This window comes from Muntiacus reevesi, chromosome 8 (genome assembly GCF_963930625.1).
Source record: "Muntiacus reevesi chromosome 8, mMunRee1.1, whole genome shotgun sequence".
Classification (NCBI taxonomy): Eukaryota; Metazoa; Chordata; class Mammalia; order Artiodactyla; family Cervidae; genus Muntiacus; species Muntiacus reevesi.
Window position 1 is genome coordinate 48,347,519 of NC_089256.1, and position 27,480 is coordinate 48,374,998.

The window sequence follows — 27,480 nt, forward strand, 5'->3', positions numbered from 1 at the left end:
TTTGGGAGTCCTTTCTCAGCCCTTTTTCTAAAAATTAGCTCATCCTAAACTGCTCAAAGAAAAAGAGGCTCTAAAGCCCAGCAAAATTAATTTTCTTTGTTTTGCAGTAATACTCAGTGGTCTCCAAATTTTGCCTACTTCTCATAAACTTGGTGAAAATTGAAGTAATATTATATTTCATGAAGTTTAACAATGTTCTTCTTTGTTTAAATTGATTTTTTAATACTAAAAGTAAACCTGATTAATAAATGTGCAATTATCTAAGCTATAATTTCTCATATTAGTTATACATAATTAACAAAAAAGTAACACACTTGTCAAATTTCTAGTTTTCTTCATAAAACAATAACGGTTCCTCCAACATGGCAGTTAAATGCACTGCTTTTTTATAATGCTTACAGGATAAATTTGACACCCCTTTGCTTGGCATCCAGGCTTAACAACATAATTCTAAAATCACGCTTTCTAGTCTAACCCTCTCTGCTCTACTCAGAGTGGCCCTTTAAATGTTATTCATCTTGCCTTTGTTCTTACGCCTACATCCATAGACTTTTCTCATTCAGATATACCCAACTGCCTTGCTGCAAGCCATAAGGCCAGGCCCAGGAATGGCTCTTCTCCTTGCTGAACAATAAAAACCTCCATGTTTGAAACCAAAGTTTTTGTGAACTAAAAATCTTCCTGGTGCTTGATTTACTCTTTCAATAGCATAGCAGTTAAGAACAAGAACTCTGAAGACTGAACTATGTCATTAACTGAACTATGTATACACTGGGGCAGATTTCTTAATCATCTTAACCTATATTTCCTTACTTGTTTAAAAAAAAAGGAACAGTACCCTCTTCACAGAACTGCTCTGATGATAAAGTGAGATAATTTATGTACAGTTTAATACAGTGTTTGGCATAAAATAGGTACTCAATAAATCTGACAGTATTATTAGGTTTATGATAATAGTGACTTTTAGGAATTTCTAGCTTTTTAACTATCTTAAAGCACATCCTTCTCCTGGTTCTTTTAAACTAGTAAATCTGACACACTGCTTCTCCTGTTATCCAGCATCTGCAATGATCCTAGTGGCTTCTTGTCTGTGTGATTTCTAACTTGCTGTTCTGTGTTTCCAAATTATCTGTGTATCTGTCTACCTATCCTTCCCCAAAGATTCCCAACTTCAGTACATCCCAGATTTTTTCCCCCCAGTCCTAGCTACCATCATGCTCTGCTTCATAGTTCCTGTGATAACACTTGACTCACATATAACACATGAACTAAATCCAACTCACAGGGCCACCAATCTAAATCCTCATTGGTCTATTTCAACTGAACTCCTAAAGGACACGTTGTCTCTACTATTTGCAAGCATGTGTGCTAAGTTGCTTCAGTCCTGTCTGACTCTGTGCGACCCCAGGCTTCCACGTCCATGGGATTCTCCAGGCAAGAATTCTGGAGTGGGTTGCTATGCCCTCCTCCAGGGGATCTTCCTGACCCTGGGATCAAACCTGCCTCTCTTACATCTCCTGAATTGGCAGGCGGGTACTATTTGCATAGCATATGTCAAATTGTGAGTCATGTGATTCACATGTTCATCCATTCAATAATTACACATAAATAAGAATGAGACTACTTCAAGAGATTCCCAATTTGTTAAACTAGAAACTTGTCAAAACAAACGGTAAGCATTTTCTTTTAACTACAGACACTATAAACTGACAAAGAATATTTTATATGGATTTGAGGGGAAGAACACTCACACACACAAAATGCATATAATTAACTGAAAATGATGCAACTTTCATTATAAATCCTCTGATTCTTTATATTTCAGTTCTAAGGTATTTTAAATGGAGTTAACTTTCTGGATAACTTCTCCTATCCCCCCAAACAAAATACTTTTAAAAACTTATGGTATAGTTTTTATACATATATGCATATGTGCATATGATTTTTTTCATATTCTGAGATATTTTGTTAAACAGTCTTGAAACTTTTAAGTTTTATATTATCATATCATTTAGCATGAATTATTAACAGTTTTGCAAAGAAAAAAAAACCTGGCTTCTGAAAACTTTGTTAGACCAGCGAATGTCAGTAACAGCAAGCTGCACTTCCCTGCTTAATCTTTCTTGGCAAGCTATGTTTGCACCAGTGCTGTCTGGCTTCAGCAATCACAATGCCAGGAGCTCATATTGTACGCAATCTTTTCAGTATCCCAAACAGTATTCAGTTCCTTCATTGCCACAAATAACGAGTTTAACTAGGTCTGTAACATTTTCTTTTCATAAACTTCTCTATTATGCTAATAAACACTAAGTTAAGGCTTCAAAATAATGAGAGGTAAATTAATTTTTGTCAACAGTTGAACCATACTGAAGGAAATACAAAGTGTTGAACAAACTTAGTCAAGGGTGAATCAACATGCTCTCTGACTCCACCTCACTAGCCCAACTGGTTTTAAAAATAGTAATAATAATAATATTGTCATTCAGCTATTTAACATGGTTGTGAATAAAAGTCATAGTCAAGAGGAAAAGAAGATCAATGCATGTTTTCAGATATTAAGAATGCCAACTTAGAAGACTGATTTTCCAGTGTTTCTTGCTACATTTGTATCTATAGAACTGCATACATTCAAGATCTAAAGCCTTAAAAAAATTTTGTGAGAAAAGAAACCTAATAAATATGTATAATTCTAAATGATTTGGTTTATTTTCAAAATCCCTTTTATTTTGGGAAGAAAATCACTTTATAAAAACTTACCCAAACATAGACATTATTTTATAACATTTTTACTAATAAAATAAAAAGCATTATGAAAATTGCCACAACTATAGAAAATAGCCATAATCTGCTATAATAATCAGAATATTAGAGTAAGTATTCTGTGGCTTACTACTTGAAGGAATTCAGAAAATTAATATAAAATTAACAGCTGTTTATTCCTCAAACCCCCAGACCCTACTCATGGCAATAAGATGGAATTTCCTTAGACTACAATGGTGACAAAGTGATGAGAGAAAGAACACATGCATTAGAAAATGCAAAGGAAAAAGCACCTTAGATACACTCACCTGATCACAAGGTAAATCCCCCAGTGATGAATGTTTACCTTTGGTGTATACCTTACCAGTAATTCTGACCCTAACCAAAACAATCATTAGGATTATTATCTTCAACTTTCAACCCTGGCTTCAAATCCTCACCTAATCTCCCATATCCACAAAATCTGTAATACACTTCCAAAAGATATAAATCTCCTGTAACTGCCAAAATTAGCAGTGCCAAGGATATCAGACTTTTGACAGTTTCAGTGCCTTAGGCTAAAAGAACAAGGCTTTTATCAAATGTTCAGGGACCATCGTTGGTAATCTACACTAAAATGGTATTTCATAGGCCAGTTCGAATTAGCAAACAATCAAGTAATAATAACCTGTCCAGGCTGAGTTTAAATTTTTTCAGTTTGAAAACCAAATCAAGCTAGGTTTCTGGGTTTTAAAAGCCACAGAAGATTTCTTAATTGGTAACAAGAGCAGCCAAGCAGGTAATGATTTTTAACCATCTTGCAAATGGAACAGACATAGGCTCAGGGGCTGGGAGACTGGAGGTGACAGTATAAAGAGATCCAAAAGGACGAGGGAGGCTATAAGGAAAACAAAGCCTGTAAGAACTGGTAGTTCTTCTCACCACACAACGTTGTTTAAGGTTCAGCAGATAGGTGACATTACTTTCTTGACAATTTAAAAATAGATAAACAATATATGCAAAAGCTTTTTTACTGCTAGCTATTTCAGTGCATTCTTCTACATAAAGACCTACAGAGAAAGTCTTGACATTGGCAAACTTTAGGCACAATCCCCTCCAAAAATAAAAGTCCTTTAAAATATGAAATAAAGAACTCTAAGAACAAAATATAAATGATGGAGAATATCTATGCTGTTTTATACATATATTTCCAGCTCAGTACAGCTTATAAGTAACCTGGTAACAGGACAAAAATATCTTACTATCTTCAGGAACAGTGTACACAAAAAGAATCAAGAACAATGAAATAAAGGAAAATTTATTTCCTTTACATCATTTCTACTTGGGGGGTTAGGGGTGGTGATAATGAAGCAAAACTGCATTTCTCTTCAAAAGAAACTTCTCTGTTAAAGAATCATAGTTACTGGTTTGACTGGTTCCACTCTATTCCCTGTCATCTCTGTACCTTGGAATGCTTCCCAGGTGGCTCAGATGGTAAAGTGTCTGCCTGCAATGTGGGAGACCAGGGTTCGATCCCTGGGTCGGGAAAATTCTCTGGAGAAGGAAATGGCAACCCACTCCAGTACTCTTGCCTAGAAAATTCCATGGACGGAGGGAGCCTGGTAGGCTACAGTCCACGGGGTCACAAAGAGTTGGACATGACTGAGCAACTTCACTTCTTTTTTATACCTTGAGAACTCCGGCCTTTGCTTCCACCCCTTTTAGGTGTTACTAAACCCACAGGAAGGCTAAGCCATAACTGGCTTAGTGGTAGAGCAAGAAAAATTCCCAAAGGCCAAACAACATTATTCTGCTTCTGGTCATTCTTCACAGTTAGTGATTTCACATGTGTGCTCTGGAGTTGCAGAAACCTGAGCTGGAATCTTGGCTCCACCATATATATACACTAGACTATATAAATTTAGGAAAGCTTCTTAACTTCTGTGCGCATCCTACTGCTTCTTCATCTAAAAAAAAGGGAATGGTAATAATAGCGCCTCCCTTTCAAGATTAGTATGAAGACTAAGTGAGACATTTAACAAACATTTAGCCCAGCATCTAGTCTTAGTAAATTCTCAACATGAACTAACCAACATAACCTGTTGAAATTCAAGATAGCCCATGACTCAGCACCATTATTTTTCCAAACTGGTATCACTAAATTGTGACCAGCACTGTAAAAAAGAACTTGCTACTAGAACAGAATAGAAAATAATAGGGTGCAATAAGGGTAAGTAATGTTTTGAAAATCTTTTTTTCAAACTCAAACACATTCTCTCAACTGAGCCTCCCAGTTTTTCTTTATTGCCTTCACTACGTAGTCTTCAAAAGCAGCATATCTGGCTCTTCTTCAGGGTACAACAGCATTTTGTACAAAACTCTACAACACTTACTACAGTGGGCTTTACATATATGTCTCTCACATTAGACTGTAAACTCCAACATTGCTATCAGAGAAACGCAAATCAAAATTACAATGAGGTATTGCCTCACACTCGTCAAAATGGCCACCATCAAATATTTTACAAACAATAAATGCTGGAGAGGGTATGGAGAAAAAAGAGAACCCTCTTACACTGCTGGTGGGAATGTAAATGGGTATAGCCACTATGGACAACAGTATGGAGATTCCTTTAAAGACAGAACTACCATATGACCCAACAATCCCACCCCTAGAGAAAAATCATAATACTTTATTTTAGTTTTTATAAACCAAAACTAGAAAAAAGCCATAATTTGAAAATATACACGCAAGCCAATGTTCACTGCAGCACTATTTACAATAGTCGGAACATGGAAGCAATACTAAATGTCCACCAACAGAAGAATGGATAAAGATGGCACATATAGACAATGGGATATTACTGACCCATAAAAAAGAACAAAATAATGTCATTTGCAGCAACATGAGTAGGCCTAGAGATCATCACATTGAGTGAAGCCAGATAAAAAGACAAATATCATAATGAACTTATTTACAAAATAGGAATCACAGATGTAGAAAACAGTCTTATGGCTAACAGGGGATAAGGGAGGGCAGGGATAAATTGGGAGACTGGTAATGACATAAACATACTACTATATGTAAAATACATAGCTAATGACAATCTACTGTATAGCACAGGGAACTCTACTCAATACTTGGTAATAGCCTATAATGGGAAAAGAATCTAAAACAACAATGGATGTATGTATATGCATAGCTGATTCACTTTGCTGTACACTTTGAAACTAACACAAAATGGTAAATCAACTATACTCTACTGAAAATTAAAAAAAGAATGCAAACTCCACGGAAGCTACCTTTTATTATTCACTATTTCTAGTATCTGAAAAACACTGCCAGCTCAATAAATGTCTGTTGAATGAATCATTAAATCATTAAAATCTAACAGGCATTAAAAACATATAAAAATATTTAACTGTTTCATTTATCACTATCTGATTGGGTTTTATTATTGTATAAAATTTTAATTTAGCCATATAAGTCACACGCACACACACACAGAATCAATAAAGCTGTTCTTCCTCCCAAGTGCCTTGTATACTTCCTTCCAACTGGAAATGGTGAATAATGTTTACTTAAGAAACTGAAATGAGTGGTGTGCATAATGATCTTTGAAAAGTAGAACATCAAAGCATAAAAATGTGCTGCACAGGGAACCAGCCACATTCATATTTGTTAGGGGCAAATAAAGTTAAGGAAAGTTACTAGGCAGAAAAGCTTGCTGCTTCTATATGATAAACTGTCCAAGGATTCTCTTTCACAGGGACTGCAGGTACCACGAGAACACATCTAAATAACAACACTGGGAGGGTAGCTGCTTGATTACTTCATACAGAGGTATATGAGGAACTTTAGTATTTTCAACATTTAAATATTATCACTATCATTTTTCAATTCTACTTAAACGAAGAACCAAAGTTATATAAATTTACCAACTCTTTCACTCCATCACAAAAAGGCAAAATGCTGGAAATAAATTATAAAGAAACACTTTTCATCGTGCTTACAGATGTCAAAAGCTCACAAGTGACTAAATTAAGGTCACATATAAAATTTGGCTTTACATTTGCTTAAAAAAAAAAAGAATAAATGCAAATAAACATTTGCTCTAAAATGAGGCTCAACTTTTAAAGGTATGGGTTCTTTTATAGTAATCTTCCAAAATATCTGTTTCTAAATCCTTAACAACTTGAATGAAAAATTGGAAGTTTCCAATTTATAAGGTTATAACTCTCTTGATATAGTAAGCTATATACATGAAATAGGGGTGGGGGGGAGTGTTATCGCTATTTAAGATTCAGGCATTTTGCTTCCTCCCCCCTAATTATCGCAAATGATAATTTTACCTACTCTAAACCTGTTAAACATCTAAGGAAATAACTACTTCACAAAAACTTCCTTCCTTCCTTCCCTTTGTCACTTTAAACATATCTTAAGTTATGAAACTTTACTTCAAAGTAATTTGTTAGGCTACAACAGTAAGTCAAGTCTTAACAGTTAACACTGATTTATTGAAGAAAGAAAAAAAGATGAGCTGTGATAAATACTCTTAAACAAAATTACCAAAGAGGCAACAAGTTGTTGCTACTTATTAAAAATTCTTCCCTATATTTGAAATGGTAATTTTAACGACCCTAGTAAGGGTGGCAACACTCACCAGTATGAATCTTCTCATGTCTCTGTAGCAGGTACTTCTGTATGAAACGCATGTCACATTGACTACATTGAAATGGTTTTTCACCTTAAAATAATTTCACATCCACAAATTAGTTACTGTATAAAACACAGTTTAGAGTCAACTATTTCTGAGGAAAGAGAACTCTTAGAAGCCCAAATTCTGAAAAATTGCAAATTATGCATACAAAGGTTTTATACTATTCATTAACAGAATTTTATTTCCTCTCAATTTCCACCCCCCCCCCCAAGATTCAAAACTCCACATTCTCACAACCACACAAAAATGAGACTGAATATTATCTATATCCTTCAAGGAAAAAGAAAGTAAATAAATAAAACAATTTACAATAGAATTTAAAACTCATGATGCTAAAAGGCCTCCACAGGTTACCAAGTGTCTTAAACAGCTTTGCTTTTTTTGTGGAGGAAGATCCACCTACCTTGCTCTCCCTTGCTAACCACCACTTTATGCCTTTTCACTTTTTTCTCTAGAACCTTCAAAACTTTCCAAACATCCCCTTAAAAAAAAACACAATCCTTTCTCTTCAAACATTCCCTCTCTGTTGGAGCCTTTCCTTTCATAGTCCAACCTATGTCTCAAATTCTTCACCACCCATTTGTCCTTTAACCCTTATACTCTGCTTTCTTAAAAGAAACTAGTAAAAAAAAAAAAAAAACAAAATACTAGTGATCTCCTTGCTATTTATTCTAATGATCTGTTCTCAATTCTCTCTCTTGCTCTTGCTCTCTCCTCTCAGAAGGTTGTGCAGTTACTGATTCCTCCTTGGAATTCTCTCCTCTTTTGGTTTCTGGGTGTATTTTACCAGTTCATCAAATCTACCTTATTATTTATTACTCTGTCTCCTTCCCCACCCTTTAACTCAACACATATGTCTAGTAATATTTCCCCAAAGATCTGTGATCAGTCTTTTGCTCTGATCTCCACAACTTTATGGTCTAACTTTTTATATTTGATTCCAAATTCATATTTCAAATTCCATCTGGACATCTTATACAGAAAAATAAATGTTGACAGGCTTTTAATAGTTCATTCTTTAACTGTTTCTCTGGTTAAAAAGAATACATTAAGCCAAATAAAGTGTTCAACTAAGCTAATTAATTTTGAACATCCATGCTAATTGTTTCCTCATTTAAAGTTTTTCTTGGTTTCCTTGTGACATCCTGGCCTATGAAAACTCTGATTTAAAATGCCAGGTTAACTACAGTCTTAGGAATGAATGACATTTATAAGAAGATGAAAATAGCAAAGATAATAATTTTAACGGCCATAAGCCCACTTTAATTCAAGAAATACCTGTATGAATGAAGACATGTCTCTGTAAGTGATAGTTCGTTCTAAAGGCAGCATTGCAGTGCTCACAAACGTGAGATTTAGGGGTTTTCAAACCAAGTGATCCATCCTCATTTATTGTAAGGATCTGGTTTAAAAAAAAAAAGGCAAAACAAAAGAAAGAAACTTTTAAAATGTAATACTAATTATAAAAAAGATAATGCCTTTTAATGCAAACAGTGGTCACCAGAGATTATGAAATATTTTTTCCCTAGATAATCTTGAGAGGGCTACTGGAATAATTTTATCATTATTTGAAGAAAGTACAATGTGACTCAGAGTGGGTAAAAATTACTAATAAAACCTTGGAAGCTGGTTAAGTAAAATTTCAGCATTGTGTCCTCTCCTCTCCAAAGCTGATGTCTAATAGAGTCCCCAAGTGTTCTCTGTTAGGATGAGTATAGTTTTATTTTCAACTTTAAAATATCACATATGCAGTACAAGTCTTATGTTCTAGACATGGTATAAATATTAATCAGATAGGAATGGTTAAATAAATCATGAAAAATGAATACAACTTAATATTACATGGTTGTGAAATAAAAAGAGAAAGTTCTTTATATTCTTATATAGAAAGAGCTCCAGGATTTACTCTTAAGTTAAAAAAAAAAAAACAGGGTTTAGAATCTAGTATATAATTTTGTTAAGTTTGAATATAAGATAATACATACAGCAATATATATTTGTTTGCATATGCATAAAAGCTATTTGAGAAGGATGTACATAAATGTATATAAATTTGGTCGTCATGGCTGAGAAACTTGGCAGAAGACATGGTAGGAGAGAGACTTTACCCTAAACATACTTTAAAGTATTTTTCTGAACCATACAAATGCTTACCTATTACATTTTCCTTTTTCTTTTTTCTTAGAGAAGTAAAAAGGAAAAGTGTTTTTAAGTCAACCTAGAATACGATTTGGAGTCAAAACGGTTCTGTTAAGGACCTCTAAGGTTATTCTAGGACTACCAAACTATTGTTAAGCATATTCCTTAATAAATTAGAAGGGTATGGGGGAAGGAAGGGAGGTGACAAAGACATCAACCTCAAATGCCTGTGCTTCCTGAAGCTGACAGTATCTTGGGCAAGGTCTAAACAGTGCCAGAGAGAAGTTCACTTTTGGGGTTCATGTCTTCCAGTTTAATCACCATTTGTTCAACACACAACATTTAAACTGCCTCTCTCACCAGCCACGTGGCAGAGTAAAAATAACAAATAATCCCTTTTTTCATTACTGAGGAGAGAAGAAAGATGACAAAACATGATGTGAACATAAGAAGCAAAGAAAACTAGGAGGTAAGATCAGGAGGAATATGGCAAGTAAGAAGGAAACAGTAGTGGAGGTGGGAACGTAGAGAGTAGAAGCCAAGAAACTGTGTCACACACAGGATACAGAAATCTAACAGACATCTTAAGAAATACAAAGGCCTGTGGAAACTGATTAGGGCCTGTAAATACACAGCTATGACCCCTGTCCCAAAACTTAGAGGGTTAGGTAAGGAAAAAGGGCTTTAGTTTTTAAAAAAAATTTTTTTCAGTTTAAATGCAGGAACACATTTCAGACTACACTGTATGTAAATCAATGGTAACTATTATGCTAATTATACAGGGCATGTGGATTCTAGGCAAACTGCCAATGTGGTCAACAATGCTTCAAAGTCTATGAACCAAAGTCACAGAGGGAAACATTTGGCAGGAGAATGCAAGTGGGTGTCACAGCTTCCTGAAGAGTCAGTGAGAACGGAAAGTTTCATCTCTGGTCAGTGTAAAATTTTTTCAACCCCTCAAAGTCACAAAATAATATTCAAATTAACACTGTGTAAAACAAACAAACAAACAAAAAAACAAAATCTTTTAAAACATGACTTAAAATATTTCTAACATAAAACCAGTAACAAAAAGATGTTAAACATTTTATACAAAACAGAATAAAAACAGGATAGCACCAGGTATTTTTTTCTCATATGTTAATAACAAGTAAGATTCAAGTGTCAAAAAAAATGGCAGCTCAATAGCTTTCTGTGGCATAGCAACTACACAGAAAGGCTCTGTAAGGAAAAAATCTGGCCCAAGTTACTTAATGTGAAACGAATATAATCCTTGACTGTACAAAGCCTTTTTATGAAAAGTTAAGGAGTTCTAGGTCATTGTTTACTCACTGGAGGTAATACTGCCTTTCACTGTGAACTCCAAGCCTTAATTCAAGGTGGATTTTATGGATGAAAGAGCAAACACTTACTCGTGAATAAGGAGACTGAAAACAATCTAGCATATTTATAAGTTCGATGACAAAAAATAATCAAATTGGTGAACATTTTACATTGAATTTTATATTATTTTCTGCTTTTCTTAGGCCAGGGGAACACATGTCTTTGTATAAAAGACACAGAAGAAGATTATCTTGCCATAGAAGAGCACCACTGGCTCTTCCAACTTGTAATCTGTTTTTACGTATAATCGACAGATTTTGCCTGTTTTATTCATCACTATAACCCCAATACCCAAACTGTACATAGTGAGACTCAGTGCCTATTGATAATGGCAACCAACTACCCATACCAAACATCCTCACTGCTTACCACTTCTATTCCTAAGTTTCTGCAAATTCACTAAGCAGCATCATAGAAAAAGGTGTGTAAAGAATGGGTATGTAAAGAACACCACTCTTTCTTGGTGGAAGAGAAATGGCTCATTAACGCAGATAAAATTATCTTCCTTGGTATAGACTTGGTTTCTTTTCCTGTCCACACCCTTTCCAGATCTTTTAGTAAAACTGATCGACCAGTTAAGTGTATTTGCCTTAGAGATTAGCTGTCTTACTTGCTAACAGTACCATAAAATATTTTCGCTTTTCTTTTTCCTTCAGCATATGAACACTATTACAACTGAAGCATTTGAAATCTCCAAGTTTAAACCCTAAAGGGTCTGCAAGACAAGACATAGTTTGTCTTGACTCCTGTCACTGTGACTTTTGGAGAAATATGGTAATTGTTAAGATCAAGCAATTGGGCTTTATCAAGAGTAAAGAAATTGGTAGTAGTCTAAACAAGACTCTAAATATTGACTGTTTTCTTAACTGTTTCACAAGTTTAAAACCGAAATTTTCAGTAAAATATTTCAGTACCAAATGAATTCCTCAATCTGCTTTCTTAATCTCACAGTCCATTAGCAAATACATTTTTTGTTCTGAGATAAATCTGTTCCCTGCCAGCTATCAACATACATAGCAATGGCTATGTTAAATAATATACCAATTTTTAACTAACAAAGCACTAAGCTCTGCCTATTCAATTCAGAGATTTTTGACTCTTCAAGGGTCACTGCCACCAATTAGCCAAAACCTGACACCCCTCAGTGAGAAAGTTTTGTTCTCTTAAAAGGCAGACATGATTTCCCTCATTCTACACTGGAAATATTAAAGTATATATATTTTACACTAATAATTATAGGTTTTACCATACATTCTTAATCAACTGATTTCTAAATCACCAAAATGCAAAACAACAATTTGGAGGAATAAATTTCTCACCTATCACATTTTATTGCAACTGGAAAATGAGATCTATAATTTCCTTTACTCTCCAAACCCAACTAGAAATGGAAGAACAGTGCAACCCCAAAGACATCCAACAAAACAACAAAGTAGCCCACAGCAATACCTACCCTCAACATCTCTGACCATCCTAGTTATCACTAACATTCCATCTTCACATCATTACTTTCTTTCATTCTCCCTGATTTTTACTGTCTCTCAGTACTTGGTTTTACTTATTACCAAATTTAATTTCTAAATGGTAAGATTTTGCCAGTGCAAAAACATGAAATTCACTATATCATAAGCATGGTATATGTAACTGGTGTTCAGGAGAATGACCGAGAGCTTTAGAAAAGGTTTTTTTCTCTCGTATTTCCTAAATATCAGGCAAAGATGTGTATGGTTTTTTAAAAAAGAAAGATTTATATCCAAATATTTTTAAAGTTTAGGGTTTGGCTCTGTGGAAAAACTATATACCCAGAATTCAAAATTCCCTAGGGAAATTAGATAAATAAATAAAATATGTATACTTTTCCAGTTTTTCTCTTAAGTATTATTTCACACTTCCATCCCTAGTCTTACAATCAGTTATTTACCTTAAAGCTACTCCTTCGACAATCAAGTCAGCATGAAGAAGAGAGTTTGACAAATAGCTAGTATTTCTATTTCTCGCCTTTCAATTAAATTTTCCTCACTTTAGAATTTTTCTTTCTTTTTTTTTTTAAAGAATTGAACCCTGTTCCTTTCTTCAGTATGCTATAATAGATCCTGGCACATTAACAGGCATTCAAATTAACTGCTTAGAGAATGAAAAGGATATATACTTCAGAATAAGAAGTAGGTAACCAAAAAGCACTCCACTCTAGCACTATTAAGGAGTTTGAAAAGACCTAAAAGATGTACATAATACTGGGTTAAGACAGTGTGGCTACATCTTTACTGAAAGGATTCTTAGAGTTTATCGATGTTAATTCAACAATCCTCATAAAACCCTTCTGTGGTGGAAAACATTCTCACTTAATTCACAAAACAAGTCAATAGCAAAGTCAGGTGGCAATACCTCATTTATCCAGAAACTTTCAAAATCAAGATTTGAGATTCTCAAACTTAAGTATAAATTACATTTATCTTGGACTCTTTTTAGTACTAATGGAAACCCCCTGGATAAGAATCTCTGGTGATGGGGCCTGACTATTTATAACTGGAAAAGCCCTATGGGTGATCTAACGCAGAGCCACAAGACCACTGCCATGAATGCACTGAGACTGAATGAAGTATACTAAGGCTTTTCATACATTTCTCATAACTGTGGTTCTCTATAGTCCTAATCCACACAGTCACAGTGTCGATGGAAGGTGATGTTAAGTGGCCACATAGATCTAGTAATGTAAAAATGAACAGTATGTCATTAAGGCATGAGAGGATGAAGCACTTATAAGCAGTCAAAAAAAACACAAAAACTTAAAATCTAGCAGTTAGGATTTCTTAGTGTGTGTGTTTGAGGGGGGGGGGGGGGGGGGGATGTAACATCTCAGTCCTCCCAGAGGGTTTCACTCCCAGAGGGTTTCACTATGATACATATGATTTTTTTTAAATATTTACAACATGAACCCCAAACCATTAAAAGCTGAATTATGTTCAAATGTACTATGTTTTAAAAGAAAACAATATATTAAACATTTCTAACAAAGTGGTTGAAATAAAACTAAACATTTAAAGGGGACAAGTTTTTATTATGTAGAAAATTCACTTTCATAAAACTTATTCCATGACAGTATTAAATTACTTGACCAAGATAACCCTCTTCTTTAGACATGCTGCCAAATATATTCTGTCAATTTTCAAGTAGCAAATCTACCTTAAGATGACTAAGCTTTGCCATATGATAAAGGATCAGAAAGCAATTATTGCTTAAAATTCATGGCAGCTAAAGATGACATAATATTGCAGTATTTCTCACCACAAAGCTTACCTGGAAGGGAGCCAGTCTATATGGATATATAAACTCTAATATTTTTACTGAAAGTCTGCAAGATAACTTCATCTATATTTCCTGTGCAGATCCCCAATCTAACATGATATAAAGGGGACACATACTCAAAATATTCATAATGGCAAAAATTCAAGATTTGTGAAAAGTGTTGGTGGAGAGTAGAGTCCTCTAAGCACTGTTGTTGTGGTCGCTAAGTCATGTCCAACTCTTGCGACCCCGTGGACTATAGCCCACCAGGCTCCTCTGTCCATGGGATTATCCAGGGAAGAATACTGGCGTGGATTGCCATTTCCTTCCCCAGGGGATCTTCCTGGCCCAGGGATCAAACTTGCATCTCCTGCAGTGGTTCCTGCGGTGCAGCAGATTCTTTATTGCCGAGCCACTGGGGAAGCCTCTAAGCATAATACACTACAATTATTTGAGAAACTTATAGTTGCTTTTAAGGAATTTAGAACAAGTAACACTGATTTCTAAGCAAGAGATAAGCTTTTCCTTCTCTTAATACAAAAAGGGGAGAGTTACTTTAATGAAAAATCTGAAGTGTGAAATTTTTTTTTTTTTTTGAAGTGTGAATTTTTAAACACAAGTTCAAAGTTCTGAGAATTCAGACACAAACCACTCATCTGGACACTGCAAGGCCAGGGTTAAAAACGGACAACAACCATTCTCTCTCCTGTCACATGTAATAGGTCAGGACAATGTAAAAATCCTTGTTTTTGTTATTCTCACAGCCCTGTCTGCCATGTATTATTTCCAGTAATTCCACTGTCCTAAGAATGCTCTAAAAAGACTGCCAAAACATCTTCTTAAATGCAATATACTCAGAATAGGCAAAACCTCTTTCATCCAGCAACAACATAAATATATACATACATACACACACACACACACACATATATATACATATAAAATTAAATAAATGCCTGCCTTTAGGAGTATTTTGATAATATATTATAAATGAGTTTATCTCAAATCAGACAAGCAAAAACTAAACTTAAACTCTGTAAAAATATGATCTGCATTACTTAGGACATAATTCCAAACACCCCTGAAGAAGATAATAACCTAAGTTTTAGTCAGAATTTCAGAATTACATAAAAAATAGTATCAGAAAAACATGGATATAAAGTATCAAGGAAAATTTTCAACTTACATATGTTGTTTTTTTAAAACTTGAAATAGCTGATTCACTTTGTTCCATAGCAGAAACTAACACAACACTGTAAACCAATTATACTCCAATAAGATAAATAAAAAATAAACCAATGAGATACTAAAAATAAAAAAATTTTTTAAAGATTTGAAACAGATTTTGCAATGAACACAAACATAACCACTATCACAATTTCAGAAATTAATAGTTTTCTTAAACAGCTTGATTTATTCATTAATGTAAATTTTTAAAAGCATCATACATCACTGAGAAAAACATTAACCCCAAGAAAAGAAAAGGAAGAAAGAAGCAGGGAGGAGGGAGATAAAGGGATTGCACAAAACATGAAACATAAAATGTCAATAATTATGAAAAACACACAAGTTTTAGTATGGTCAATAACCAAAGAAATTAAAATTTAAACTATAATGAGACATTCCTCTTAAATACAAAAGAAGCAAAGTTTCATACTCAAGGTTATGAGAGAGTATGGACAGGCACACCTTAGCTCTACTTCAGGTAGCAATGTAACTAATAGGACATTTCTGGAAGGAGTAACATTATTAGAAAACTTCACTTATTTTGCTTGCTTGTTTATTTGCTTATCTTACTTATTTAATTTTTAAAGAAACCTTTTAAAAAGTTCACACCCTTTGATTTAGCAGTACATGAAATGTATACACAAATATTTCAAGTGCAATATGATTTAAAATGACAACAAAGAGAAAACAACTTTCCAACAACATAGCAATATTGAATATAATGTGACACATCAAAATAATAATACATATGCAGCTAATATTTGTAAAAATCTTTAATAACTTTAAAAATAACTTACACACTCTAGTTACAAACAGGAAATTCAATGAACCTATACAAATTTGAAAATAGAAAAGGAATATGCCAGAAAACTGAAATATTTATCTCTAAGAATAAATGGGTTATTTTTGTCTCTATATTTTTCAAAATCTTATGCAGTAACCATATTTATATATATTCCAAAAGCAGCATATTGGTAAATGTTTAACATTTTAAGGGGTTAGAGTAGGGATGTTGATTTCCATGGTATAAATATTCTCACTGTGGCTAATTTCAAATTACCAATGGTTTCAGAGTTAGTTTGCAAAATTCCTGAAAACTTATTAATCAGCTCTGGCAAGCCAGTACAAACCGCAGCACATCACATATCCAAAAGTGTACAAAATGCATAAATAATGATGATGATTTAAACCACAAATACAAAAACAAGTAGCCCTCAAAATAAAAAAGATCATGTTATAAAATCTTTTTTAAAAAAACAAAAGATGAAAAATAACTGTAAAAAGATGTAAATTATACTGAGACTTCCTAGGAATATCAAAATGATACATACAGTCAGCAACTACTGTATTGAAAGGAAAAAAAGGCAGGCAATTCCTAATAGTAATTATGGGTCACTTGTTTATTTACTAAGCCATTCATTTAACCATAGTATTCATTGAGAATCTCTTAGGCCTACTATTCCACGCTCTTGGGACATAGCTGTGAATAAAACAAAGTCCCTGCTCTCATGGAGCTTACATTCTAGTCTATCACAGGTATTGCACAACCTTTTCCTCATGACCAATTGGTACTGAATTTTCCTGAAATAGGAATACTAAAATAAGTAAGACTAATATGAATGAGAAGCAAGGGCACTGCATATTATCAGTTAGTTTTTAAAGAAAAGAGAGATATGGGGTAAGAAAAGTTTGTTTAAAAAAAAAGAAAGACATGTGAAAGGGAAGTAGAAAATTTTAGAGCAATAGCCCACCACCTCCATGCAGGCATGCATCTCTTCCTTACTCCTGATGCAACAGTCCAACTCCACTAAGCCACATGAGACCTATGGACCAGCCAAGTTCCTGCCTATAAGATTAAGCAACAGTATGGGACCACCACCTTAAAATATTCTCTTACTTTTGCAGGAGAACGTTGTTTCCGTTTCTTCTTTTTCTGTAAGTCTACTGGCTCTCTGATTTGTTTTTTGTCTCTCATCAGTTGTTCAGATACATCAGTGAAAGTAATTTCCTGCTTTACACTTATCTGTTTAAAAAAAAAAAAAGCCAATTTTAGAAATAAACAAAAAGTACACTGTGACAAAGAGCCATTGTATGCTTAATTCTTTGCTAAATCTACATACAGATGTTGCCAAAAAGATTACTTGTGTGTGCAAGTAAATAGTGTGTTGAAGAATTCAATAGGTAATTGACATATAAGAATCAACAGTATATAAATTGAAGGCATAAACTAGGATTTTATAAAAATTTATCTGGAAAAAAAAGATTAAAGCTGTCCTGGGAAAAAATAATAAGACCTAGGAGAATAAAGTAGAAGTGAGGAATAATTTCACTCCCATATGTAAGAAAATTGAGGTTAAAAGCATTAAAAAAAAAGGTTGTAAAATACTAGGGGACCAGACTTCATGATGGGTCTGAATTTGTCAATTTGTCAATTGGCAAAACATCACAAAAATAACAAAAAATTCTAAGAGATAATTTCATCAAAAATGGAATGATAATCTAACAATAAAATTTAATTATATTTAAGTTCAATGTTTCTGGCAATATCTTAACCAGCATTTTCCCAGGCTCTACAAAAAACCATCACCAAATGTGTGTTTCTGGAATTACATATGGTTTTAGGCCACAGCTATGTACAAGACAATTCTAACTACATAATAAGCAAAGAAATACTACAAGCATTAAGATGTCAAAACGTTATCTCATCTTTAGATCTCAGTTCTCAAAGATGTGACGATATGTCCTAATATGTGGAGTGATGGTAGCATCAATTCTCATCAGAACTGATGGTACACAGTCCCCCACTCCTCACCACTACATTTTCAAACTATCCTTGAAATGAAAACACAAGTATATTAAAACTAAGAAACTTTCAACTCAACAGGCTCTGAAATACATTTAAAATCCTTGACCCTTCAACCAGAAGAACAAAACGAGAAGTCTGCAAACTGGAAGGGGACGCTCACCCAACCATGCTGGCACTCTGATCATGAACTTCCAGCCTTCAGAACTGTGAGAAATAAATTTCTGTTGTTTATAACCTTTAAAAAATAATCTTGATTTAAAAAAAAATCTTGATAATACTCCAGGAAGTACAATCTGCTAATGGCTATATTTTCAAAAAACACACTTAAAAAGGGGGTGCTAAAGGTTATAAACATCTTACAAACTTATAGTTTAAAGTCAGAAGACATAGCTGCGTAGAAGGGTTCATGAGGGAAATGCAACATAAGTCAGGGATTTCAAACTGACAAAATACAGAATTGGAAGTTTTGATAAATTTCTGAAATGTGGGCAGCATAGAACTGTAAATCAAGGAGAACTTAGGCATAAAAACATGCCTGTAAATGATTATTTAGCTAATAATTCTATCAGCTTAGAGAATAGTACTAGTGACCATTCTTGTGGCTTCTTTTAGTGTAATTATTTGAAATACAAAATAGAATGATAAAGTCATCTCCAACAAGGCTTCAGAATACACACGTTACCATCTCTGAAGTGATATTTACTGAAACACAGCTACTGAGGCTCAGTATGAGACAAGGAGAAGCGACAACAGACTAAGCAGTTGTTGAACTGCTCTCTCTTATATTGCAAGAGCACCAAAAAGTAGTTTCAAACATTTCTGTTGGCTGATAAATTACAAAAAACCCACAAAAATACAGAATGCAGCAATAAGAAAGAATAACATTTTTTAGCAGAAGTGTCAGGTAGAATGTAAGACAGAGTCACAAGTAAGTTCTGCCATTAGCAGCTATTTAAAGCAAGCAAAAGCCTTTATGTGCAAATAGTGAAAAACATTAATATACACATCTGAACCTTTTAGCTATTTCTACATATATGGAGAGTGATCATATTGGTACTAGCACTGACAAATGTAAGGTACACTTCTAACATAATGAAAGTATAGAACCAAACTTAGAAGTATCAATGAATCAAAGCACTGTGACTGCTAATAAGCACACAAAAGCTACATTTTTAGAATACTCCAACGGGCTTATCACTCATAAATGAAATAAGGTAATCTCTACATATAATACAACCACCTACTAAAGTATATGGTCCAGCCTAGGGTACTTAGAAAATATATTGGTAAATCCACGAACATAGAGAGACAGGTATGAAAATGATAAGGCAGCTAGCAAGAATGAGGTACAAAAAGTCTGGGAAAACAAATCTTCATCGGTCCAAGGAAGACTACAAAAACCTATAAAGACACAAAGACTTTTTTAAGCATGGCAAAAGAGACAAAACTCATCTGTAAGTTTCCTACTTCTCCTTGAGAAATATCTTTAAACAAAAATCAAGTTCTCAGTGTTACTTTTCACCTAAAATAAACCAAAGTATAATTAATCAAAGCAGGTATCTGCATATGTGTGATTTTTGAAGAGACTTACTAATTTGCTGGATTTTTTAAAACGTACTCATTAGTACATCAAGAAAATCAACAGGCTAGGAAATATGTCAGATTATAAAATAAATCTCTTGTTTCTCCCCCATGGCTTAATCTTTACCATTTCACCTAGCCCCATGTGCAACCTCCTGTCTACATCTGAGAATCTGAATTTCAGTGCTTTGCTCACTACCAAATCAGAAAACGCCATCAATACCATTAATCACCCTACAAATACTTTTTTCTTAAGATTTGACTAAACCCAGACATTTCTCCTCCTGAAACTCCTGCTCATCCACTAATCAAAGCTCCATATGGGCCTCCCACTTTTAAGACAAAGGAGGACAATCAGGCATGATCATCCTGTGTCACACTTGCTTTATACATGCATCTAACTTCTACCCCAACACGCTTTCAAGAGGCAGAGCCCATGCTTCCTCACCCCTTGCCACTTTCCAAGCTGGTTCATTCCTGCTAGTTTTTATATATATACATATATAAATTATACTTAAGTATTCCTCATTTTTTACTGTTCTCTCTTTATTCTCCCAACTTTAAACATAAAGAGGCCCTTCTATATTGAAAAAAATAAAAATCTTTCTCTTGATTATAATCACTAGTAATTCACGCCCAGGATCCAGAATGATTCTTTTTCAAGACTTGTATCATGTCTGGCTCAAACATAAACTATCTCACTTTTATATTTTTCTGTTTCATGTGCCTGTATCTTATCTTGGTATCTGAAAGGTAGATATTCTTCTTTGGTATTTCTCAGAACAGCTTTCACTCACTTATTCAATAGCTATTAAGTGCTAAATTCAGTCAGTTTAAAGTAATACAATGAAAACTTTAAATTTACTGAGATTCTAACATTGTACAGAGCAAAATACTAGATACAAAGAACACATTCTAAGATCTTTTTTCCAAAGATCTTAAAAGGCAAAGTTTTCATGCTTTAAAAAGAAAAAAAGAAAGGAAAAAAAACTAATAACGCTAGTAAACTAATAAAATGGTACATATTTGGCTCAACCTAAATGAATGACACAGGGCAGGAACCAAATGGAGAAACTCATGAGATTTGAAATAACTGCAAAAAGCTGTCTGGATTGAATAAGAGACTTAATCAGAGCTGCAGGTTTCTCACACTATCCCCTTTTTATTTTCTTCTTCCAATAAACCTCCTACTCTTCCCAACAACTTTCTTCCACACTCAGTAATGTTAATAAGCAATTTAACAAATGTAGGCATATCTAAAATAACATTACCAGACATAGTATGTGATGAACATTTGATGTGGTTTGCAAATTTTGGTCTACCCCTAACTCCCAAACAAACTGACCCCTTACAATCATTTGGACTCTTCTTAGTCTTTATTCTTAATAACCTACGTCCATATCCATCTCAAGCTTTACAGCATTATAATCTACCAATGTATTCTTCCCCAAATAAATTAACATAAGACTGCTTTATTGCCATTTGCCCAGTGAGGAATACATAAGAGCTCCTCCTTATTGCCCCTGCTATCAATTATACTCTTCCCTAGCTCAGCTTTCAAGATTCTGCATGATCTCCTTTACAGTAAAGACCTAAGTCACTTGGCAGAAGTATCTGTCCTTACCATCTCTCCATTTTTGAAGTCATATGTTCCCTTCAATTTTCAACTTCACTTTTAGGTATTCTCAATCATCTTCCCACCCCTGTTTAAGAAAAAAGAAAGCATCTTTGTGCTTTCCTCTATACTCTGTGCTGCTGATTCCATTACTACCCATCTTTCAGGCTCTGCATCTTCACTGCCTCTAAAATAATCTCTCTTACTTCACCAACTACTTCTTTGTCTAAGAGTACATTTAAATATACCCTGTAAAATAATTTCTTGTGGACCTAAATATCTCCAACAACTTCCATTCTCTTATGGCCCAACTTTTTGAAAGAACAATCTGAAGTAAGTATATAATATATAAATAATTGCTACCAAACTTAGAGAAATGGTTATTCTGAGAGTAAAAATAGTACACAGTCATATAAAAAGAATGTGTTTAACTCTCACTAGAAACTGTTCCAAAATACTGCCTAGGAAACAAACAGAATCAAAGTGACCACAAGTACAACAAAGTCTTTAAATGTAAAGAGAAAGATATAAAACATTAACTGTACTGTAAATATACAGAAAAAGCAAAAGAGTTCCAGAAAAACATCTATTTCTGCTTTATTGACTATGCTAAAGCCTTTGACTGTGTGGATCACAATAAACTGTGGAAAATTCCAAAAGAGATGGGACCAGACCACATGACCTGGCTCTTGAGAAACCTGTATGCAGGTCAGGAAGCAACAATTAGAACTGGACATGGAACAACAGACTGGTTCCAAATCCGGAAAGGAGTACGTCAAGGCTGTATACCGTCACCCTGCTTATTTAACTTATTTGCAGAGTACATCATGAGAAACCCTGGGCTGGAAGAAGCACAAGCTGGAATCAAGATTGCCGGGAGAAATATCAATAACCTCAGATATGCAGATGCCACTACCCTTATGGCAGAAAGTGAAGAAGAACTAAAGAGCCTCTTGATGAAAGTGAAAGAGGAGAGTGAAAAAGTTGGCTTAAAGCTCAACATTCAGAAAACCAAGATCATGTGACCCAGCAATCCCACTCCTGGGCATACACACCAAGGAAACCAGATCTGAAAGAGACACATGTACCCCAATGTTCACCACAGCACTGTTTATAATAGCCAGGACATGGAAGTAACCTAGATGCCCATCAGCAGACGAATGGATAAGGAAGCTGTGGTACACACACACTATGGAATATTACTCAGTCATTAAAAAGAATTCATTTGAATCAATTCTAATGAGATGAATGAAACTGGAGCCCATTATACAGAGTGAAGCAAGCCAGAAAGATAAAGACCAATACAGTATACTAACGCATATATATGGAATTTAAAAAGATGGTAATGATAACCCTATATGCAAAACAGAAAGAGACACAGATGTACAGAACAGACTTTTAGACTCTGTGGGAGAAGGCGAGGGTGGGATGTTCAGAAAGAACAGCATTGAAACAAGTATACTATCAACGGTGAAACAGATCACCAGCCCAGGTTGGATGCAGGAGACACGTGCTCAGGGCTGGTGCACTGGGAAGACCCAGAGGGATAGGATGGAGAGGGAGGAGGGAAGGGGGATCGGAATGGGGAACACATGTAAATCCATGGCTGATTCATGTCAATGTATGGCAAAAACCGCTACAATATTGTAAAGTAATTAGCCTCCAACTAATAATAAATGGGAAAAAAAAGAAAACTAAGATCATGGCATCCAGTCCTATCACTTCATGGCAAATGATGGGGAAACAGTGGAAACAGTGGCTGACTTTATTTTTCTGGGCTCCAAAATCACTGCAGATGGTGACTGCAGCCATGAAATTAAAAGACGCTTGCTCCTTAGAAGGAAAGTTATGACCAACCCAGACAGCATATTAAAAAGCAGAGACATTACTTTGTCAACAAAAGTCTGTCTAGTCAAGGCCATGGTTTTTCCGGTAGTCATGTATGGATGTGAGAGTTGAACTATAAAGAAAGTTGAGTTCAGAAGAATTGATGCTTTTGAACTGTGGTGTTGGAGAAGACTCTTGAGAGTCACTTAAACTGCAAGGAGATCCAACCAGTCCATCCTAAAGGAGATTAGTCCTGGGTGTTCACTGAAGGGACTGATATTGAAGCTGAAACTCCATACCTTGGCCACCTGATGTGGAGAGTTGACTCATTTGAAAAGACCCTGATGCTGGGAAAGATTGAGGGCAGGAGGAGAAGGGGACGACAGAGGATGAGATGGTTGGAAGGCATCACCGACTCAATGGACATGGGTTTGGGTGGACTCCGGGAGTTGGTGATGGACAGGGAGGCCTGGCATGCTGTAGTTCATGGGGTCGCAAAAAGTCAGACACAACTGAGCAACTGAACTGAACTGAGATATACTGCCTCAATAATGTTAGCAACATCTGAAAAAACTCATAGAATCCAGGAAAAGAGAACTTTAACACCAAGAATATATCCCTATGGATATGCATGCATGTGTTTATTTCCAGGATGGTTTTGGAAATAACAGATATAACCAGTCCACAGGAAGGTTTCTAACTCCAAGCTCACCAATCCACAGCACAGGGCAGGAAGGGGAAGCAGCACACTGACGGACAGGCCTTGGAGTGACTCACAAACCACAACCCTCCCTTTCTGCCTGACCTGACGGCGTGTCAACTTCTGATACGCGCTACATTTGTCAGGGCTTGAGAAAGTCCATAACTATCTTTTGATTTTGAAAAGATTCAGGGACTCACAGTTCACAACAAACATTCTAATCTACTCCTCTATAATACTTCTCATTAAAAATTTGTATTTTGGTTGCTATCAGCATCTTATAATTTAGTAACTATAAGATGAGCTGGAACAAGTGATCAAATCAAATTATCTTACCTGCAATAGTGCAATCCCCATCTTACCCAGAAATTCTATTCTTTTAACTTCTGTAGCATCATGGTTCAAGTTCTTCCCTGTTCCTCACAGAAGTTCTTCTGGATCCATCGTTTTACTACATTACATACCTTTATTTTGTAAGAGTTTTAGTAAATCTCTATCAACAGTTCTCAAAGTGTGGTCCAGGGACTTCTGAAGATCCCTGACACTCTTTCTCATGGGTGGTCCATGAGAGAAAAAACACTTTCACTATAATACATGGGTTTTTTTTTTTCCCACTCTCTTCTTATGAGTACATAGCAGCAGTATTCAGAAGCGAACATGTGATGTCACCACAGACTAAATATACTAGCAAATATGAGATAAGCCAGACAATAAACAGATTGTAAAATTTTAAAACAAATTCTCACAGAATTTTTTATTTTAGAAAAGTTATACTTCATTAAAAAAATGCTATGTGTTAACATGTAATGCGATTCATTTATAAAAATAAAAGTTTTAATTGTTTTAATTTATAAAATGGTAAATATCAACATACATAACCAACAGAAGCAGGAGTTCTTAAAAGATTTCAAAATTTTTAAGAGCAAAGGGGTTCCAAGGCCAGAAATTTTGAGAACCACTGATCTAAATACATCTTAACTATATTTTGCATTCCCTCCCTTTTCTCCATTCAATCTCGTTCAATACAGATGTCTTGGCCCAACCAACATAGATTAGTATAGATGTGTGTGCATCTGTCAATTAGCAGACCCCCACATAATGCCTAGCTCTGTGTGCTAAGATCACTAAGAAGCAATGAAACATACCTAGCATCTGAAACTTAGTTTCTAACTACCATTGTCCAAACAAAAGGAACCGGAGTTCCTTGGAGAAGTGACTGATTTCAAAGCTGGGCAAGGAGAACTATATATAAAGATGACCTTGGAACATTTTGTGGTGCCAGAAACTGGAGCGCATGTCAAAAGGACACAAGAGCTTGTCTGAAAGAGTTCCTAATGGGCAAGCTGAAACAATGTGAGAAAAAAATAAATGGTAGTACCAGATTATAATGCAAAGAATAAAACAAATATCCATTCTGATATAAATGGAATTTTTTTTTAATGGAGGGAAGGGACAGCTACAATTAATGTAAATATAGAAGGAATGAAGAAAATACAAATTCACATTTAGGTAAATACCACATTAATAACAACAGTTGGCAGGACCCACCAATGGATGCTTACATAGCTAGGTAAAAATCTGAGTAGAAATAGTATATTTAAACAGACTCAAACTATTCAATATTTCCTACAAGATATCTGCCAATTACAGAAGAGAAAAAAGTGACTTTAAAATGGGGAAAACTGGCATTTATCACCTTACCAAAGCACAGAGAATGTGGTAACACCAATAAGACGACATATCTCCACATTTTATAATCCCTGATACGATACTCTGAAACGAGCACAACACTTCTGTGGGATTTGTCAAAAAATGAAAGCACCAATCTAATCATAAGAATACATCAGAAAGATTCAAATTAAAAGTCATTCTACAAAATAACCAATACCCATCAACTATCAAGGTCATATAAGATAAAGAAAGACTGAACTGTCATCAAACAGTGGAGACTCAAGAAGATATAACAACTAAATATAACATGGAATCCTGGAACAGAAAAGGAACATTAGGGGGAAAACATGATATTCAACTAAGTTCTCTAGTTTCTGTAATAGTATTTATCAACATTAAGTTCCTGGCTTTGATAACTGTACTATGGTTGCATAAGCTTTGATATTAAGGAAGCTAGATGATGGGTTTAGGTGAACTTGGTACTATTTCTGCACCTTTCTTACAAATCTAAAATTATTTCATAATAAAAAGTTTTTTGAAACTATTCTACAATTTTTCTAACTACAAAAATACTTAACATTCCAAACATCAATTCTATTCATTTAATATATGCAGGGTTTTTTCTTATACCAAGTATATCTCAATAAAGCTGTTTTTAAAAATAATTAGCATTTAAGCAGGAGAGGGTGTGGAGAAAAGGGAAATGGTGGCTCAGCTGGTAAAGAATCCCACTGCAATGCAGGAGACCTGGGTTCCATCCCTGTGTTGTTAAGATCCCCTGGAGAAGGGAATGGTTACCCATTCCAGTATTCTGGCCTGGAGAATTCCACGGATTGTATAGTCCATGGGGTCGCAAAGAGTCAGACACAACTGTGTGCCTTTCACTTTCACTTCACCTACACAGTTGTTGGGAATGTAAATTGGTTCTCAAAAAACTAAAACTAGTGCTGCCATATTATCCAGCAATACCACTCCTGGGCATGTATCTGAAAAAAACTATAATTAAAAAATATATATATATACATCTCAAAGTTCATGACAGCATTATTAACAACAGCCAAAACATGGAAGCAACCTAAATGTCTACTGACAGAAGAATGAAGACGATATCAGTTCAGTTCAGTTGCTCAGTCATGTCCAACTCTTTGCGATATATATATATATATTTTATATATAAATATATGATATATATTTTATATATGATATATATATAAGAAGATTATATATGTGTGTGTGTGTATATGTATATATATATCACACATACATACAAATATATGCTTAGTCACTCAGTCGTGTATGTCCTTCTGTGACCCCATGGACTGTAGCCCACCAGGCTCCTCTGTCCATGGGGATTTTCCAGGCAAGAATCCTAGAGTGGGTTGCCATGCCCTCCTTCCAAAGGACCTTCCTGACCCAGGGACCAAACCCAGGTCTCCCACACTGCAGGCGGATTCCTTGCTATCTGAGCCATCAGGGAGGCCACACATGTACATACACAATGGAATACTACTCAGTCATAAAAAAGAATCAACCAACGCTATCTGCAGCAACATGGATGGACCTAGAGAATACCATACTAAGTGAAGTGAGTCAGGAAGAGGAAGACAAGTATCACATGATACCACTGATAACATGGAATCTAAAATATGACACAAATGAATTTATGAAACAGACTCACAGACACAGAAAACAAATTTATGGTTACCAAAGGAGAAAGGCTGTGGAGGAGGGATAAATTAGGACTTTTCGATGGGCAGATACAAACTAATATCTATAAAATAAACAA

At 34.9% G+C, this 27,480-nt stretch overlaps 1 protein-coding gene across 5 annotated transcripts in view; it reads right to left on the reverse strand.

Annotated features, from left to right (window-relative positions):
• ZNF148 (zinc finger protein 148) overlaps positions 1 to 27,480 on the reverse strand; it is a 146,107-nt gene that overhangs the window by 40,575 nt on the left and 78,052 nt on the right. For all 5 annotated transcript variants that reach the window (XM_065942342.1, XM_065942341.1, XM_065942338.1 and 2 more), the window contains 3 exons: positions 17,392 to 17,517; positions 8,739 to 8,862; positions 7,404 to 7,487 (listed from right to left, as the gene is read on the reverse strand). In XM_065942342.1, coding sequence (XP_065798414.1) covers positions 7,404 to 7,487; positions 8,739 to 8,862; positions 17,392 to 17,469 — 286 coding nt within the window. In that variant the 5' untranslated portion in view covers positions 17,470 to 17,517. The remainder of the gene's footprint in view (positions 1 to 7,403; positions 7,488 to 8,738; positions 8,863 to 17,391; positions 17,518 to 27,480) is intronic.